Source organism: Choloepus didactylus, chromosome 8, assembly GCF_015220235.1.
Source record: "Choloepus didactylus isolate mChoDid1 chromosome 8, mChoDid1.pri, whole genome shotgun sequence".
Classification (NCBI taxonomy): domain Eukaryota; kingdom Metazoa; phylum Chordata; class Mammalia; order Pilosa; family Megalonychidae; genus Choloepus; species Choloepus didactylus.
In genome coordinates, this window is record NC_051314.1 from 9,159,889 (window position 1) to 9,179,390 (window position 19,502).

Consider the following 19,502-nt stretch of genomic DNA (forward strand, 5'->3'; position numbering starts at 1 on the left):
GTGGGAAGTTTTTTGATGACTGATTGGATCTCTTTGCTTGTGATGGGTTGGTTGAGGTCTTCTATTTCTTCTCTGGTCAGTCTAGGTTGTTCATATGTTTCCAGGAAATTGTCCATTTCCTCTACATTATCTGTTTGTTGGCATACAGTTGTTCATAGTATCTTCTTATAATTTTTTTTATTTCTTCAGGATTCACAGTAATGTCACCTTTCTCATTCATTATTTTGTTTATATGGGTCTTCTCTCTTTTGATTTTGTCAGTCTAGCTAGGGGCTTGTCAATCTTGTTGTTCTTCTCAAAGAACCAACTCTTGGTGTTATTTATTCTATTGTTTTTTTTTTTTTTCTTTTTTTTTTTTGTTCTCTATGTCATTTATTTCTGCTTTAATCCTTGTTATTTCTTTTCTTGTACTTGGTTTAGGATTAGTTTGCTGTTCATTTTCTAGCTTCTTCAGTTGCTCCATTAGTTCTCTGATTTTAGCTCTTTCTTCCTTTTTGATGTATGTCTTTAGTGCTATAAACTTCCCCCTCAGTACTGCTTTTGCTGCATCCCATAGGTTTTGATATGTTGTGTTCTCCTTTTCATTCATTTCTATATATTTAGCAATTTCTCTTGCTATTTCTTCTTTAACCCACTGATTGTTTAGGAGTGTGTTGTTTAACCTCCAGGTATTTGTGAATTTTCTAAGTCTCTGACAGTTATTGACTTCTAATTGTATTCCATTGTGGTCCAAGAATGTGCTTTGAATAATTTCAACTTTTTCAAAAGATTATTGAGGCTTGTTTTATGACCTAGCATATGGTCTATTCTGGAGAAAGTTCCATGAGCACTAGAGAAGAATGTGTATCCTGGTGATTTGGGTTGTAATGTTCTATATATGTCTGTTAAATCCAATTCATTTATCAGATTGTTTAGGTTTTCAGTTTCCTTATTGGTCTTCTGTCTGGTTGATCTATCTGTACGAGAGAGTGATGTGTTGAAGTCTCCCACAATTATTGTGGAAACATCAGTTGCTTCCTTTAGTTTTGCCAATGTTTGTCTCATGTATTTTGTGGCACCTTGATTGGGTGCATAACCATTTATGATTATTATTTCTTATTGTTGAATTGTCCCTTTTATTAGTATGTAGTGGCCTTCTTTGTGTTTCATAACATCCTTGCATTTAAAGTCTATTTTATCTGAGATTAATATTGCTACTCCTGCTTTCTTTTGGCTGTAGCTTGCATGAAATATTTTTTCCATCCTTTCACTTTCAATTTCTTTGTGTCCCTGTGTCTAAGATGAGTCTCTTGTATGCAACATTTTCATGATTCATATTTTTTTATCCATTCTGCCAATCTATATTTTTTAATTGGGGAGTTTAATCCATTTACAGTCAATGTTATTACTGTGAAGGCATTTCTTGAATCAGCCATCCTATCCTTTGGTTTAAGTTGGTCAGATATATTTTTTCCCTCTCTCTCTTATTGTCCTTTAATGAACCAATACTGAATCTCTTTAGTACTGAACCTTTCTGCATATCTCTCTCTCCTTTCTTTCTGTCAGTAGAGCTCCCTTTAGTATCTCAAGTAGGGCAGGTCTTTTATTAGCAAAATGTCTCAGCATTTGTTTGTGAAAAATTTAAGCTCTCCCTCAAATTTGAAGGAGAGCTTTGCTGGATAAAGAATTCTTGGTTGGAAATTTTTCTGTCTCAGAATTTTAAATATGTCATGCCACTGCCTTCTCACCTCCACGGTGGCTGCTGAGTAGTCACTACTTAGTCTTATGCTGTTTCCTTTGTAAGTGGTGAATTGCTTTTCTCTTGCTGCTTTCAGAACTTGCTCCTTCTCTTCAATATTTGACAGTCTGATCAGAATATGTGTCGGAGTGGGTTTATTTGGATTTATTCTATTTGGAATTTGCTGGGCACTTATGCTTTGTGTATTTATGTTGTGTAGAAGGTTTGGGAAGTTTTCCCCAACAATTTCTTTGGATACTCTTTCTAGACCTTTACCTTTCTCTTCCCCTTCTGGGAAACCAATGAGTCTTTTATTTGGATGTTTTACATTATCTATCCTGTCCCTGAGGTCCATTTTTATTTTTTTGGTTTTTTCCCCATTCTTTCTTTTGTTCTTTCATTTTTGGTTTTGTCATCCTCCAGGTCACTGATTGGTTGTCCAGCTGCCTTTAGTCTTGTACCAAGAGTATCCAGAATCTTTTTAATTTGGTCAACAGTTTCTTTTATTTCTGTAAGATCATCTATTTTTTTTTAATTTACTCTTTCAAATTCTTCTTTATGCTCTTCTAGGGTCTTCTTGATGTCCTTTATATCCTGTGCCATGCTCGTTGTTTGTCTTTAGTTCTTTGATTGATTGCTCCAAGCACTGTGTCTCCTCTGATCTTTTGATTTGGGTGTTTGGGTTTGGGTTATCCATAATGTCTGGTTTTTTATATGCTTTAAAATTTTCTGTTGCTTTTGGCCTCTTGGCATTTGCTTAACGTGATAGGGTTCTTTTAGGATATGTATGCTAATTCAAAGACTTCTCTCTAATTTGTCAGATCTACAGCTTGGTGGCGTACACTTTCTCTAACTAACCAGCAAGTGGCATCCATGAGCCACCTATTCCCCTCAAGCCAGTTCTCCCCAACTTTGTCTTTGTGGTGTGTAGAGGTCTGATTCTTGTGGGGGTCCACTTGGAACACCAAGTTTGCGTGTGTAGTTGGTACTGTCAGCCCTGAATATGGGGTGTGTATATGAGCAGTTAAGGAGGGAGGGCGGCTTTAATAATCAAGCCTCCTAAGTGTTCCGGGAGATTTAAGGCTATTGCAAGAGTCTAAACCTTCAGTTCGGTCTCGCCACAGATTGTCTCTGCCGCTGACCTACAAGTCCTTGGTATATGGTTCCTGGGATATACGAGTGGGTCCCTCTTCCAAGCCATACCCTCCTAGAGCCTCTGCTGAGGGAAGGCTGTGCTATGTCACAAGTGTGCACTGTCCCTCAAGGGAAGTTCTGGGCCACCAGGCCGTGTAGGTACATTCCCAGCCAACTGAAAGGATGGCTGAATGGGGCGTGTTAATTTCCCCCTTTTCGCATAGCTCTGCCTTCCTAGCTCTGGGACAATTAGCTGTGGGCGCATGAAAGGCTATTGTCCATGCCCGATATTGTGGCATGTACACGTGTTGCTGGAAATACTTCCCGTCACACTGGGTTTTTTGGCGCGGCTCTGGGCTGTGGCACTAGCACCAGGCAGGAGCGTTCCCAGCCCGCCAGGAAGATGGCTGTAAGGGGTCTGGTTTTTTTCCCCTTTTGGCTAACCTCTGCCTTCCTCGCTCCAAGACAGTTAGCAGCGTGTGCACAAAAGGCTATTGTCCACACCATATATTGAGGCATACCCACAGGTTGTGAAGACACTGCTCCTGCCACACTTCACTGTGCGGTTCTCACTGCCGTATCCGCAGTCGCTTTTGGGTTTTTAAAAAAGAACTAGTCCAATTCCAAATGCCAACCCACAGTTTCCCCACACCGCAGCGTGGCTGCCGGATATTCAGTGGCTTCCTCACTCGTTTCAGAACACAGACTCCGGGTTTCACCAAGTGCATGGTCCCTGTGGATTTAGCAGAACTTGTCCAGCTGGTGCATCACACTGGAACTGGTGTTCTGGGTCACTTTCTGACTTTTATCTGGTATTTTTCACGGAGGTATTTTTTTGCCCTGTCTCTCCTAACCACCATCTTCTGTGGCCCATTTTTAATTGAGTTATTTGTCTTTTTGATGTTGAGTTATAGTAGTTCTTTATATATTCTAGAGAGTAAACCTTTGTCAGATATATGGTTTCCAAATATTTTCTTCTATCTGTACATTGTCTTTTCACTCTCTTGATAATGTTCTTGGATGCACAAAAGTTTTTAATTTTGATGAAATTCATTTTATCTATTCTTTTCTTTTGGGGGGTGGTTTCACTATGTAGTGCAATTTCTTGTTTGCTTTTTAAAATTTTTATTCTATTGCCATATATACAACCTAACATTTTCCCCTTTTAACTACATTCAGATATGTATTTCAGTGCTGTTAACTATGTTCACAATGTAATTTTTTTTTGCTTGTGTTTTTAGTATAAAATCTAAAAATCCAATTTTTCCATTACTGCTTTTTTTTTGTATTTAGTTGCTCTTTTGTAGTGTTCTACTTTGATTCCCTTCTTTCCTTTTGTTCTCTATCTTTTAGTTACTTTCTTGGTGGTTACCTTTGTAATCACAGTTAACATCTTAAACTAATAACAACCTTGTTCAACTAGTACCAACCTAGTTTTAGTAGTATACAAACTCTCTATTATTATATATTTCCATCCCTCCCCCTTTATATTGGTATTGTCTCAGATTACATCTTTATACATTATATACACATTAACATATATTTATGATTTTATTTTACACATTTGCCTATTAAGTCATATTTGCGGGGGGAGGAAGCAGTTCCAAACCAAAAGTAAAATAATACAGGATTTTATATTTACTTACAAGGTTACCTTTACCAATGTTCTTTGTTTCTTCTTATGGCTTCAAGTTGCTATCTAGTGTCATTTTATCTCAGCCTGAATAACTCCGTTTAGCATTTCTGAATTTCAGCTGTGGTTTATCTGTAAATGTCTTAATTTCGCCTTCATTTTTGAAAGATAAGTTTGCCAGATATAGAATTCTTAGTTGACAGGTTTTTTTTTTTTCTTTAAGTAAATTAAATATGTAACCCCACTGTCTTCTGGCCTCCGTGGTTTCTGATGGGAAATCCACTGCTAATCTAATTGGGGTTCCCTATTATATGACAAGTAGCTTCTCTCTTGCTGCTTGCAAAATCTTCTTTGGATTTGACAGTTTCACTCTAATATGTATTGGTGTAGATCTCTTAGAGTCTATCTTTATACGTTTATTGATGTTATCAAATTTACATATTCTTACCTGATTTTGAAACAGTTTTGAAGCCAGAGTTTTGTCTCCTTTTGTTTGGTTGACCTGAGCCACCGTGGCTGGGCGTGAGCTCTGCAGCCAGGCGCCAGAGTTCTTTCAGCGTCCTGGATGTGTATATTCATGTCTCTCATCAGATTTGGGAAGTTTCTGGCCATTGTTTCTTCAAATACTTTTTCTGCCCCTTTCTGTTGTGTCCTTCTGGGACTCCAGTGATGGATATATTGGTATGCTTGGTGGTTTCCCACAGATCATCCGGGCACTGTTCATTTTTCTTTTTTCTTTCTGCTCCTCACACTGGATAATATCTATTTTTTTATCATCAAGTTTGCTGATCCTTTCTTCTGCCTGTGAGTTTTTTATTCAAATTGCTATACTTTACAACTCCAAAATTTCTTTGGTTCCTTTTTATAATTTCCACCTCTTTATTTTGTTCAGACAGTGTTCTCCTAATTTCCTTTTGTTCTTTGAATATGGATTCCTTTAGCTCACTAAAAATATTTAAGATAGTTTATTTAAATTCTTTGATAGTTCCAATGTATAAGCTTCCTTAGAGATGGTTTCTAGCAAAACCTTTTTTCATGTGAGTGGGCCATACTTTCCTGTTTTTTTATGTGTTTTGTAACTTCTTGTTGGAACTGGACATTCTGAGTATTATGTTGTTGTAACTCTGGAAGTTTAGTTCTTCCACTCTGATGGGATTGCTAAAGTGTTTTTGTTGTTGTTGTTGTTGTTGTTGAGGGCTGGAGCTGTCAATTTGTGAATTTTCCACTATTTTTTGTTCCCAAACTGGGAATGGAAAGTGACAGGATTAAAAAAAAAAAGTAGCTGCTGCCTCTTTAAGAATTATCTGCTGCTTTTCCCTGAGGGAGGTTGGGACAGTGGCTGCTCTCAGATCTGGCCCCTGAGCCATCTAAAGTAGCTGATCCAAAGCAGTGATCAGTGATCCACATCCCTGGATTTTGGAGGACTAGGTCCTTATAGCCCACCCTGGCACCAGCAAGCTCCACCAGGATCCTGGACTGCAGTACCCACTGCTGCCTGCCCTGCAACTGGGGGTGGGGGATGGTAGCCACCGTATGGAGGGTGAAATTTACCAGTGTTTACAGCAGTTTACCAGCACAGTGTTCCACTGGACTCCAGAGTTTCAAAATAGTTGATTCAGACAATTCCTGCCAATTCAGCAGCTTTGTTGAAGGGTCTGATTGCTGAAGCTTCCTCATCTGCCGTCTTCCACAATCCTCTCCAGACGTACCACATCTTTTTAGTCACTGTAATTTAATAATATGCCTTAATAACTGGTAGACAAGTCTCTCCACCTTGTTCTTCTTCAAGTTTTTAAATGAGTTTGTCAAATTCCACAAAGGGAATTTTAAAAACCCTGTTGGTACATTTTTTGGAGAAAACTTACATCTTTACTACCTTGAGTCTTCCAACTCATGGACAGAGTGTCTCTCCATTTATTTTTGAAAGGCATCTTTAATGCCTTTCAATAAAGTTTTATACTTTTCTGTTTGAAGGTCTTGAATATGACTTGTAAGATTTATGCCTTGGATTTGACATTTTTTATGCTATTATAAATGTTACCTTTAATTACATTTTCTGTGTTTGGTACATAAAATTTTGATTTCGCATATTGATAAAGGATCTTTTTTGTAATCATTTATTCGTGTATTCTTTATATTCCTATGAATGCAATCATGTCACCTGTGAATCTTTGTATTTCTTCCTGTCCTGTCTTAATACCGTTCATTGCTTTTTACTGTTTAATTGCACTGGCTGAGACCTCCAGTACAATGTTGAATCGAGTGATGATGGAGATACTCTTGTCCTGTTCCTGATCTTACAGGAACTGTTTGGATCTTTCTTCATTAAGTATGATTCTGCAGAGGTTTTGTGTAGAGGTACCCTTTATACCTACCTCAGGGTGGTGTTACGAGAGTTAAATGAGCTATTATTTGGAAGTGATTAAGACAGTGCCGAGAGCTGTGTGTGTTAGCTGTTATTATAGTCAGTGGTCCTCTTAAATGTCTGACAACTCCCCCTGACACATTTTGCACCCCTCAGGAACATTAAAATGGTACCATATCACTTTGCCATACTAGCTGGATTCTAATGTCCCTCATGTTCCCTCTGATGGTCTGAGGACCAAAACCCACTGGCCATGAAATACCGTGGGCTATAATCCATTTGCGCTTGATTTGGTTGGTTGACCTCTATTTCTAATGAGTTTTGAACCCAAGTTTTTGGTCAGGAGAAGAATCAGGGCCACACACCTGAGACCACTCTTAATCTGAAATACCCCCTTCCAATACATCATACTAATTTGTGTTCTGCTCTATCCCCCTCTATAAAGGAGTGATGAGGATAACTGGAACTTAGATTAGGAAGCTATTACATGGGTGAATAGGGAGAGAAATGCCTTAATTTGTTCCAAATATTGACTACTGAAAATCCTTTATACTATCATGTTGTAAACAAATTTTATATGTTGCTAATTACCACCTTCTGATATTGTAGAATTTTATAGAAACTGATAATGAGGGCAATGGCATTCTTCGTCGGCGGGATATAAAGAACGCGCTCTATGGTTTTGATATTCCCCTCACACCAAGAGAATTTGAAAAGCTTTGGATGAGGTAAGTGGTGTCTGAATATTGGCTTTTCTCCATTTCACTGACCTTGGGTCGCTTGCTGCAGCACCTTCAGCACAGATCTGTCATCCCTCCTTCTGGGTAAGGTGGGAGACCAGGAATGGTTTTCATTTGATTGCATCCATCCTCTGCCCTTGATCTACATAGAAAGCAGATGTGGTGAGGATGCCATGTCCTGAAGATCCAGGCAACCCTCAGCAACAGTGCTACACTTGAGAAGTGTGTGCTTTCAGGAACCTGTAGTTCAAAGCTGTACTTTTACTTTTTTAGCAAACTAAGTCACTCTCAAAAGGCTTGACTCTAATATAGCTAGCTCAGCAGAGAGAGATGCAATGGGTAAAATAAGAAACAGTCTCTCCCCTTTGCCTAAAGATGGAAATCAGTGTTTCACAACTGTTTCATAGAAAAGTAATTTGTTAGAAGAAAATAACCAAACTTTTGGCAGCTTTGAGTAGTTTACCAAGGGTCTCTTAAGCTGAAAATAGTATCTAATGTTGGTTACATTTTTCAAAATATATTTGAGATCTAGTTATTCTGAATCAGGCCCCTAGCTGTGTTATTCCCTGTGTAGGTGTCTAAGTTTCAAGGTACAGTAACAATGTGGTTTGTTTCCAAGTTCCAGATCCATTTTTGAATTATTTCCTTCTCCATTATATGTTAGTTGCTGCTTGCATTCCCTTAGGGTGGTCTACTGGTACTGTATGTCCACTCAGGAGGCAATCTCACAAAACAGTTCATGTAATTTTTTTGCTTTTCATCTGTTCAGAGTGGAAGCTGAAATGTTGGCTGAGTGTAGAATTAAGTGGGCTGTTTTGTGTCTAATTTAGAAAAGCAACTTGAAGTTCTTACAAAATCCTTATTTCTTTTTTAGATCAATTCCAACACAGGGCCAATTTAGACTCCCTATCCATTTTCTTTTTCAGGAGATAAATTCATGGTTCCAACTGAATTATCAAAAGTTCTTCATAGAGTGGGCAAATGTATGGCTCTCCCACCAGACAGACTTTTGGGATGATTCAAAAGTGACTACATGGTCCCTGTCCTTAGGGAGCTGACATCTGTCAGGGGACAGGAAATCACACAAATAGCTTGAGCACAGTGTTGACGCTGTAACATGGTATGGCAGAGAACAAAGCAGGGGGGTGGGAGCTAACAGCAGGAGTACTGGGAGCCCATGGGGATCAGAAAGCGTCGCGGTGGAAGTGGCTTTGAAGTGGAATTTTCAAGGGGCCAAGCTGGGGACGGAGGATGCTCTGAATGGAGAGGGGATACCGCGGTTCCTCCATCAGCAGAGAAAGGGAGAATAAGGCCCAGTGCCCTCGGTTGGGTCCTTGTTTCCAGGCCTTCGGGAACCGTGAGATTTGAATGGGGCTGGGCCGTGAACAAAGCCAAGCCTTAGGAAGATGGCTCAGGAAAGAGTTCAGAGACGGGATCGGATGGGGCGAGAGGTGGACCCATTGGAAGAGTGTTGTCGCCATCAGGGTGGGTCAGGATGAGCCCCACCAAGTTCCCAGGTAGGGAAGGACAGAACCTGCTTCTGCTTGCAGTACAGGCAGATGCTCCAGTGTTTAGCCACAGTTTCTTTATACGTTTATTGATGTTATCAAATTTACGTATTCTTACCTTATTTTGAAACAGTTTTGAAGCCAGAGTTTTGTCTCCTTTTGTTTGGTTGACCTGAGCCACCGTGGCTGGGCGGGAGCTCTGCAGCCAGGTGCTGGGCGTGACTCCTGCCTCTGCCCCTGCGAGCTGTGTGGCCTCTGTCAAGTTACTTGGCTCCTCTGTGCCTCCCTCTTCTCATCTTCAAAATGGGGCCAATTCCCCAGGGCTGCTGTGGGAATTCAGTTGAATAATATGTGGCACACAGCAACCACTCGCCAGTTTTAACAAGCCCGCTCCTCATTTATTCCTTTGGCAAACATTCACCAGACACCTGGTTATGTGGGTCTTTGTCTGGCTTGTGAGACCAAACTGGATAAATAATAAAGAGCTTGCTTCGTCCCCTCAAGAGGTTGATGTGGTCTTAAGAAGAGAACACCTTGTAAATGAGTACTTGCAGTGCGGTGGTCCCTGAGGGGCTTTACGAAGTTTTGCAGATGGCTGACCTCTTAGCTGGCCTTGGAATTGGTCGGGGGCGTATGGATGGGTTGGGGTGGGCCAACTGCAGTAACGAGGCATGCCGGCTTCTCTGTGGCTCATCCCAACAGAGGCCTCACCGTCCAGCGTGGGTGGTGGGGAGCTCACCACCTGCTCGTTCAGGACAAGGCCCCTTCCGTCAGCATCCTGCCACCCCCTGGTCTTCTGTCTTGCCAGCGATATGGGGTGAAAAAGCACGGAGGGTCATGCGGTCAGTATTCTGGGGGGCAGGCCTGGAAAAGGGGCCATCACTGTGCCCATATTCTGTTGGCAAGAGTTCACTCACATGGCTGCACCCCCTGGCGTGGGAGGCTGGGAGAAGCCTCAAGGTGTGGGAGGGAGAAGCAGCAGAGATGGGGGCTTGTAGTGCTCCTAATGTTTACAGCCCAGAGGAGTTTGGTGCGGTGAATGGTTACAAAGGTTTGGAAGGGCTGGAAATCGGAAAAAGGGAGAGGCCAGGAGCCTGCTGCTACCCTGGACTGGAGGAGCCAAGCGGGGAAATTACCCAGAGATTGGGAAACTACTCCCCGACCCGAGGGCTGGAGAAACAAAGGGAAACACCGTGTTTCTTGGAGATTGGGAAGTTGCCTCCAAACCTAGGCTGCTGCCCACCAGCCAGCCCAGCCCAAAGCCACTGATGCACTGAGCCGCTTCACAGAAGCTGCTGGAATCTCAGCTGCTGGCTGAGCAAGAGCCACTGCCACCATTGTAGGCACTACAGGAAACAGCAGGGCTCTGCCTTTTCTCACGTGCCTTCTGATCTAGCACCTTCCTTAGCAGAGCCTCGTGGAAGCAGCCCTGGGTGGGGGCGTACTGAGTTGGTGCAGTAGGATGAGTGTGAGGTTAAGAGCTACCACACAAACATCCACGCTAAAGAGCACAGGACCATGTTATTCAGGGACTGTTGGACAATCTGGGGGACCAGGACACAGAGAGCAGTGGAAGGGTCGGAGATGAGGCTGCCACACGTCAGCTAGAAGCAGACCACGAAGGCTGTGTGCAAGTTCAGGAGCAGGGGCTGGGTCCTGAAGACCGAGCTCTTGGCAGGAAGAAGACATGGGCAGGCCTGCTTTCTAGAAAGATCAGCCTGGCTACAGTGAGGAGACAGGGCTGGGGGCAGGGAGGTGAATTAGAGCTGACTCGGTGGTCCCAGTTCAGGGGTACTAGGAGGTTTGGGAAGGTGAAAATTAGCCTTCAGGGACTTGGTAGTGGCAGCTGCAAGGAGAGGACAAGGAGCTGCTCGGGCTCTGTGTGGTGTGAGTTGTGCCCAGAATCCAGGAAGACTCTCCAAGGCAGCCACGTGGCCTCTGGCTAAGGGTTCTGCTCTGAGTGGACACCTGCACCCGTGGCCTGTGCAGCCCTCCCTGGGCCACGTGGCCTTGGGCCGGTGGCTTAACCTCTCTAGGCTCAGTCATCCATCAAACAGGACATAATGCCTGGAAGACAGCTGCCATGTTTAAGCATTAAAAAGACAGAAGAAAAAGATAATGTGGATTTGACATTTTTTTCTCATTACAATGTATACATGCACTCATTTTAGAAAACTCAGAAAATCCAAAAAAGTATAAAGGAGAACAGCAGCCAATAAGTCAGCCATACTCTGCTCAGCATTGCTGAGAAGCCAAGCTCACCCGGTGGTGTGTTTTTCCTCCTTTCTCTGCCTGTCTCCATCATGTCAGTTTAGATGACTTCAGCCTCACATGCTCTTGGGCCTTGCTCCTCACACTTGCTTGGTGACAGTTCTCCTCACCTGCAAGTTCCCCTCACTCTGAAAAGCCGCCTGTCCTCGCGACGAGGCGTGACAAGCCTTGGCCAGGGACATGGAGGCCCCACGGCATGTGGCCAAGACACCGAGGGGCCACATTCAGTTCCTTAACAACAGAAGGGACCTGAAGCTGTGGCAGGATGGGCACCCCATTCAGGGCCGCCTCACAGCATGGGTGACGCACACATACCCCAGAGAACAGGCTGCGGGGGACGGTGGGGAGTGTCTGGGATTGGCAGGGAATTTGGGCAGGTCCAAGTCAACAGAATAGGAGAGACCCCAGAAGTTGGGTGGGGAGAAGCAAGGAGGACAGTAACATCCTGCTCTTTTGAAAATACAAAATTAGAAAATGTGATGACTGAAGATAAGAAAAAAATTGCCAACATTCAGTATTCATTCAATGTTTCTTGAGCACCAAAAGAGTGCACTGTATTCAGGCCACATGTTTGTCTGAGGGTCTCATTTATTCCGAGGAACTAAGTGAATACAATAAGCCCCTCATTTTGTTTCTTTTTTGCCCAATGTCTGCTGTGGACCTAGTGGCTTTTCTGGATGAGGGTCTTCCAAGCAGGGGCTCGGGGTCAGCGTTCAGCCTGTGTCCCTATCATCTCAGGAGAGGGCTTCCAGGTCACCCAGGCAGGGTCAGGGCAGCTAGGGGATCATGTGCGCAGCCCGTGGCCCGTAACTGGCCGGTGGCCCCAGCTGGCCGCACAGGGCTTGGGCAGAGTGGGAGTGCACTAATGGCCAGTGAGCAGGGAGTGCCTGGGCCAGGAGCTCATGGTGCATCAAGAGAACGAAAGGTTACCAGCCCCAGAGAGGCCGCTGTGAGAAACCTGCTGCCTGAACCCAGATCAGGGCCGTCGAGTGTAGATTTCAGGAGCATTCAGTTCGGTTCAGTTTGGTAAAGACTGCTTAGGATGAATTGAAAGATGGAAGGGTATCCATCCATTCATTTACTCAGTCATTCACTGTCATTCAACGGTAATGTGCCAGGCCCTGTGCTAGGTTCTAGGGTTCCACAAGTTGAAAGATGAAGGAACGGTGGCTCGCAGCCAGGCTGGGGGAGCAAACCCACCATCATCAGGCCAGCAGCAGCAGTCTGCCGAGGGAGAGGAAAGCACAGGGCGGCCGCGCTCGGTAGCCATGTGGGTGATAAAGGGAGGACTCCCAGGAGATATGGCGCTGAGTTGAGTCGTTAGCCAGGAGAAGGAGCTCGTGGAAGGAGATAGGATACCTCAGTAAGCAGCAGAGACCCAGAGCCGCAAGGAGGGTGGGAGGAAGGGCACGTGTCAAGGACAAGGCTACTGCTTCTATCAGAAGAACCTGGGACCAACAGCCTGTCTGGGCGCCAGGAACCCCAGGACCGGAGGGCCTGGCAGTGCCTCTGCCCAGGGCCGCTTCCCGGCCCCAGGAGGAGCTCCGGCAGGGAGATGTGCAGCGATCTGCGCTCCTTCCGTCACCTTGTTTCATCAAGCTGAATTCACCTAAATGTCTAAATAACACACCCTCTCAAAAATATGTAAAATTTAATATTCTCTGCATAAGTGCTTGTAGCAATAAAAGTAGTGGATCTGAAACAAACTCTGCAGAAAAACCATGAAGTAGAGAGTGTTATAAAAAGTCACAGCAGGCAAAACTAAATAAAAAAGCAGAAGTCTCAGAAAATCAGAATGGATTATTAGTAGTGTAAAATCAGCTAATAAGGGTGATTTGATCAAAAGTTTAGGAGAGAATTAATGCCCAATTTATGCACACTCCTTGGGACGGTGGGATGGTAGGTAACTTACCTATCATTATTCACATCTGAAAAGAAAAGACTGTGGAAAAGTGTCTGTGATATGAATCTGCTCATGCGAGGAAGACTTCCGTGTGCTGTTGGCCAGAAGCTGGGTCACCTCTTTACTGCCTCCACAGAGGCAGAGCCGGGGGAGAGTCTGCTGGGTGCTGTGCTGGCGGGATGGACACCTGGCCAAGGGGAGCCTCTGAGTGCGGATGGATGTGAAAAGTCTGAATGACCAGGACCTTGTGCTTAGAGAAGATTGAGTGGGACAAGATCATAGGGATTAGAAGGGCTGTATATGAAAGGAGAGTTCTACTTGGATCTGTGCTGGCCAGGTGGATTTTTAGCTCAACTTAAAGAACTTTTAGTGGTTGCAGGTCTCTGGAGCTAGAGTGGGCAGTTTTTGAAGACACGGGTTCCCCGTCCCTGGCAGTCCCTTGGTTTTCACTGAATGTGCCCATTGTGTGTGGTTAACCCAGGCAGTTGGACACTCTGTTCTGAAGAAGAGCTCTCTGAACCATCAGACCCCCTCCCAGACGGTACCTGAGAAAAACCCCATGTCCAGAGCTACACAAGGCACCATATCTACCTCTGCTGCATGACCCTCCAGTGGGTCATTGGCGGGGCTTATTCCAGACCCTTTGACTGTGCCTTTTAACTCAGGGGCCTGTGGCTCTAGAAGATGCTTCAGTTGTTTGTATAAGAGTCCTATGCCTGAACTGAGCAAAAGGGGCCCAGCCTTTCTCAGCAGAGCAGAGCAATCGATGTGAACGTATCCAAGTCATGTGTACAGTTGAATTGCTGTGTGTACAGTAAATGGGCAGAGTAATCTGATTATATCATAAATTAGTGGCCATTGCCACATGCAAATGAAATGCACGATTTTATGGGTCCTCTGTTTACGTGCACATTTTTCCTGGCACATCTGTTGCCGAACCATTTTAAAATTCAACCTTTACAGGCAAGTTGATTTTTTTTTTAATGTTACACAAAGGATTATATAATGAAGGGCAAGGTTATGTAAGCTGAATTAACTCTCATTATTCACATTCATAACAATATTTCAGCTGCAATTGTGCAGTCTGGTCTTCTGTTCCTTTGTGAGGAGAATAGAATGTTTATGATCTTTATTAACAAAGTAATTAACAAGTGTGTTTTCATTCAGTTCAAGTGTCATGATGTAGTTTGTTTTTGGTAATCTCTTGAGAGTAACACACCAGACCCGCAGTTCTTGCTTGGAAATTCACGTTCTTCGCATTCATTAGCTCAGCAAGCACGTGTTGATGGCATGGCTTGGGCCCATCATGGCGCTGGGCACTGGGAGTTGGTTCATAAAGATAAATAAGGCACAGCTTCTCCTCCAGAAACCCACTGCCCAGTAGGGGAGACGAGACAGGGACTAAAGGACTAGAGTAATTGGCAGGAGGTGGTAGAGTCTTTGGGTGGCAAATAACATGAGCCAAGACCACTACTCACATTGCATATCAGACCTGCTCCAGGACCCTACGTGTGTTTACCCGTCCATGGTCATCACACCCTAGAGGGATTCAGAGGAAGGTGGAATTACCTTGACTTTGGAGGAGAGAAAGTTTTCCTAAAGAGGTGCTGTTCTAGTTTGCTAATGCTGCGGAATGCAAAACACCAGAGATGGATTGGCTTTTATAAAAAGGGGGTTTATTTGGCTACATGGTTACAGTCTTAAGGCCATAAAGTGTCCAAGATAACACATCAATAATCGGGTACCTTCACCGGAGGATGGCCAATAGCGTCTGGAAAACCTCTGTTAGCTGGGAAGGCACGTGGCTGGCGTCTGCTCCAAAGTTCTGGTTTCAAAATGGCTTTCTCCCAGGACGCTTCTCTCTAGCAAGCTTGCTCCTCTTCAAAACGTCACTCACAGCTGCACTGAGTTCCATCTCCTTGAGCCAGCACGTTCATATGGCTGCACTGATCAAGGCCCACCCCGAATGGGTGGGGCCATGCCTCCATAGAAATATCCCATCAGTTATCCTCTACAGTTGGGTGGGGCACATCTCCATGCAAACAACCTAATTCAAACGTTCCAACTTAATCCCCACTATTCTGTCTGCCCCACAAGATTTCATCAAAGAATATGGCTTTTTCTGGGGGACATAATACATTCAAACCAGTACAGGTGCATTGCTACCCAGGGGTGTCTGGTGGATGGTCTAAGGACAGTTCTTTTAGGAACCCTCCTAGCACTGAGGAGCCATTTAGAGTTTTATTCAGGGGGCTTCTTGACCACAGTTACATTCTTACATCACTCTGTTAGCACAAAGCTAGTCAAGGGCCTGTCACAGTAGTTCAGGGAGAGAAGGCTCCTGGGATCACCCTAGGAACTCGAGAAATGGTAATTATTTCCCCTCCTAGGCATACTGATGTCAATTCAACTCCTCTTTCTGCAACTATCTTATTATCACCAGCATAGAAAAGCCATCTGCCAGAGGAGCTGGCCCTTCTGACTACCTGAAACATCATTGGTGGGAATGCAAAAAGGTGCAGCCACTGTAGAAAACACTCTGGCAGTTCCTCAAAAAAGTTAAACACAGAAATACCACATAACTCAGCAATTCCACTCCTAGGTATACACCTCAAAGAACTGAAAGCAGGGACTCAAACACGTGTTTATACACCAATGTTCACAGAAGCATTATTCACAATAGCCAAAAGGTGAAATCAACCCAAGTGTCCATCAACAGATGAGTAAATAAACAAACTGTGTTACCTCCAAATGATGGATACTATTCAGCCATGAAAAGGAATTGAGTTGCTGATACATGGTACAACATGGGTGAACCTTGAAAACATTATGCTGAGTGAAAGGGTTTGTCACAAAAGACAAATCCTGTGTGAAATCTTGCGTGGAATCTTACATGAAATATCTCCTTAGAGGCAGAAAGATCAGAGGTGACCAGGGGTTGCAGGGAGGAATCGATGGGGAGATATTGCTTAACAGGCACAGAGTTTCTGTTTGGGGTGATGAAAAAGCTTTAGTAATGGGAGCTGGTGGCACAACAGTGCGAATGTAATTTATGCCACTGAACTGCACACTTAAAAATGGTTCAAGTGGCCATTTTTATCTTATTTCTAAGTTACCGCAACTGAAAAAAAAAAAAAAAAAGCAAAACAAGCTGCCCTAGGCGCTGAATAAGGCAGGTGGATGTCATAGACACTGCTTAAAGGAAGCTGTGGCAGTAAAGGAGCCGCAGGAGGCCTCTGGGACCTCGTAGGCCCCTTGGGGGAAGGACACAGAGGGGCCTGGGGAGGGGTCTGGGGAGGGGCTATGATATCTGACTCCCCAAAGCCTCTGCAGGTTTCAGCACAAGTGCACAAAGCATTTGCCCAAACTTCTTGCTCCTCCTCTCCTACCCTCCACTCCACCCCTTGAAGACAAGAAAGCCAGGTAGGTGACCAGGTTCTCTTCATCGCTATCAACTGAAACAGTCTCAGAGGGCTCCGTGTGCCGGGCTGGCAGCCTTGGGGTCCTGTCTCTCCCTCCTTCATCATCTCGGCAGGCAATGGTCAGAGCAAAGCGCTGCTTCACAAAGGACAGCGGTTTGCACATGTGCTCAGCCGCTAGCCAACCAGCAGCATAATAGAAGAGTTAGGCTTTCTAAGTTGTTTAGAGTCCAGCTCCTCAAACTCAGAGTTCATCTGGAAAAAAATCACATCCGCAAATGCCATTTTTATCGATTAGCTCAGAGCCAAGGTCTTTCTGTAAAAATAAATGCTTTTTTTCCTTGAAAGAAAATTGGCAATTTGCCTTAACAATTTTACTGAAATAATTCTATTCTATTTGAATAATGTTGGAAGATAAAACCCCTCCATTATGCCTTTTTTAATGAATTATAATTCAGAAAATCTCAGTAATAGAAAACGACATAAAAGGTACACAATATAATTCTTATCTTGTTTTCCTTACTGGTCGTCTTCATTTCTTGTATATAATTGCCGTCTCTTCAAAGAGGAAATGGGGAATTTTACCACTGTTGAATCAAGTGGCTTTCATTTATTTGAGTTTTAAGAGGGAATGTGCCTTCTGAAGGATTTTCTTCTAAACTTTATCATAGTTCTTTTTACATATAGGGGCTCTAAAATATGGTTGAATGAATGAATGGGTTGATTTTAATCATCTATAGTCACAACTATGTTTCGAACAGAGTGGTGGTGAGTGAATTCTGTTGCTTTCTCTTGGGCCAGGCTGTATATAAGGCGACCATTCTGTTGGCTCGAGGAGAGGTTTTCAAACTTTGATGTGCTTATGAATCCATCTGGGCACAGGCCTTGTTAAAATGCAGCTTCCGACCAGGTCTGGGGCGAGGCCCGAGAATCTGCATTTCTGTCTCCAGGTGCGACTGTCCTGGGCAAGGCCGGTGCTGCTGGTCTGTGGAGCACACTCTGAGTGGTGGGCAGCCAGGGTGTGAGCTCCTCGTAAACACTGCAGAACTTGCCAGAAGCCTGAGCGCTAACACACCCTAATGGCTGCTGATAGGAGCCTTCTGTTTGTTTGTTTAAAGGTACGACACGGAGGGAAGAGGGCACATTACGTATCAAGAGTTTTTACAGAAATTGGGTATCAGCTATTCCGCAGCAGTTCATCGACCCTACGCTGAGGGTTACTTCAATTTCATGGGTCATTTCACGAAGCCACAGCAGGTGCAGGAAGAGGTCAGGGAACTGCAGCAGAACACAGGGAAGGCCCTGCCAGGCAGGTGAGTCGGTAAATATTCTGGGACCCTCATCTGGTCATTCTGTTTCACATTCACCCTTACAGCCAAAGTGGTTCTAAAATGCCACCTCCAGTGGTGGTTAAATTATCATGAAATTGTAATGCTCATTAAACGCTGTAGAATCCGTAAATGGGCACTAAGTCAAAAGAGCTATGGAGTAGTTTTAAAGCTTTATACCTAGCCTGCCTTACCCAGTTAACCTCTCTCATGGCATTGGTATCTCTCAGAAGTCACCCTTGAGAATTTTCCTCCTAATTTTTTGCTGCCTATTGCCGAACCCTCCCCTGCTCCAACCACAGTGCAAGCTCCGTAAAGAAGCATCTTGTCTTCTTCACTGCTGAATCCCCAGCACCAGAGCCCATCTCCCACTTGATAGGCACCCAATAAATATTTTTCAAATAAATGAATGACTGAACAAACAAACAGACCTTTCCTTTAACTCAGTACTTCTACTTTGGGGACTTTATCCCAAGAAAATAATTTGGAAGAAGCCAAAGCTTAGCCATTGGAAGATACAACTTGCAATGTGTCTTTAACAAAAGGAAGACCTTCCCATCCCAAATTAGTGCACTGGCCCAGTAAAATGTGGCCCAGAAGAATATGCCGTATTATATGCCTACTGCAATGATTTTCATGACAACTATGGGGAAAATGTGGAAGTGTTGGTGATAAAAGGTTGTGGAATTTAAATGTTAACTCACACATATGCCCTCATCAGAACTGTGTCAAATATATGTGCCTGCACAGAAGGACCAGAAGATGCTATGCCAAAAGGTGATGGCTTGTGTTTGGATGGTGGGATTGTGTGTGATTACTTTCAAAGTTTAGAAGTTGTTATTAATGTAATTTTTTAAAAAGTTATAACAGGATTGGGAGGGGCAAGATGGCAGCATAGGGAGGAGTGGAATTTAGTTAGTCCCTTGAAACAACTAATGAACAACCAGGAGCAACTAATAAATAATTTGGAATAACTGCTGGGAGACAACTGTGACTGTCCACACATCATACACCAGCCTGGATTGGGAGGAATGTCTGAGATTGCAGCACAGAATTGTAAGTAAAAACCGAGGAACTGCAGAACTGCGCCAAGAGCCCCTGCGCCATGGCAGGCTGAGCTGCAAAACCTCACTGTGGTAGAGAGCAGCACACACTCACCCAGCAAGGGAATACAGCTCAGCTGAGTGCCAACTGGAGTTTTAATTAACAAACGTGGACTGCTGAATACAAGCTACAAACCCCCAACAAGCAGACAGAGGCTTTTAGTGATGACTGACCTTAAAGAACCAGAAGACTCATCTGGCCCAGGAGGAGGAGCCCAGAAGATCAGGTGTTACCCCTGGCCGACAAGTGAAATGTGGGGTCATGTACTGGCTCTAAAAGGGGACTTTCTGTCCCTTTTTCTCTCTGTCAACCTGGGGGACTTAGAGGAGAGAGCTGCAGCCATTTTCAGTTTGCAGAGCTCTGACCCAGAGGGGTGGAGA

At 44.0% G+C, this 19,502-nt stretch overlaps 1 protein-coding gene across 9 annotated transcripts in view; it reads left to right on the forward strand.

The window, feature by feature from the left end:
* The window catches only part of EFCAB6 (EF-hand calcium binding domain 6), a 333,133-nt gene that overhangs the window by 232,189 nt on the left and 81,442 nt on the right, over nt 1–19,502 (forward strand). For 8 of the 9 annotated variants that reach the window (XM_037845944.1, XM_037845943.1, XM_037845941.1 and 5 more), the window contains 2 exons: nt 7,459–7,577; nt 17,809–18,003. In XM_037845944.1, the coding sequence (XP_037701872.1) occupies nt 7,459–7,577; nt 17,809–18,003 (314 nt within the window). The remainder of the gene's footprint in view (nt 1–7,458; nt 7,578–17,808; nt 18,004–19,502) is intronic. The other variant, XM_037845946.1, reaches the window with a different exon arrangement.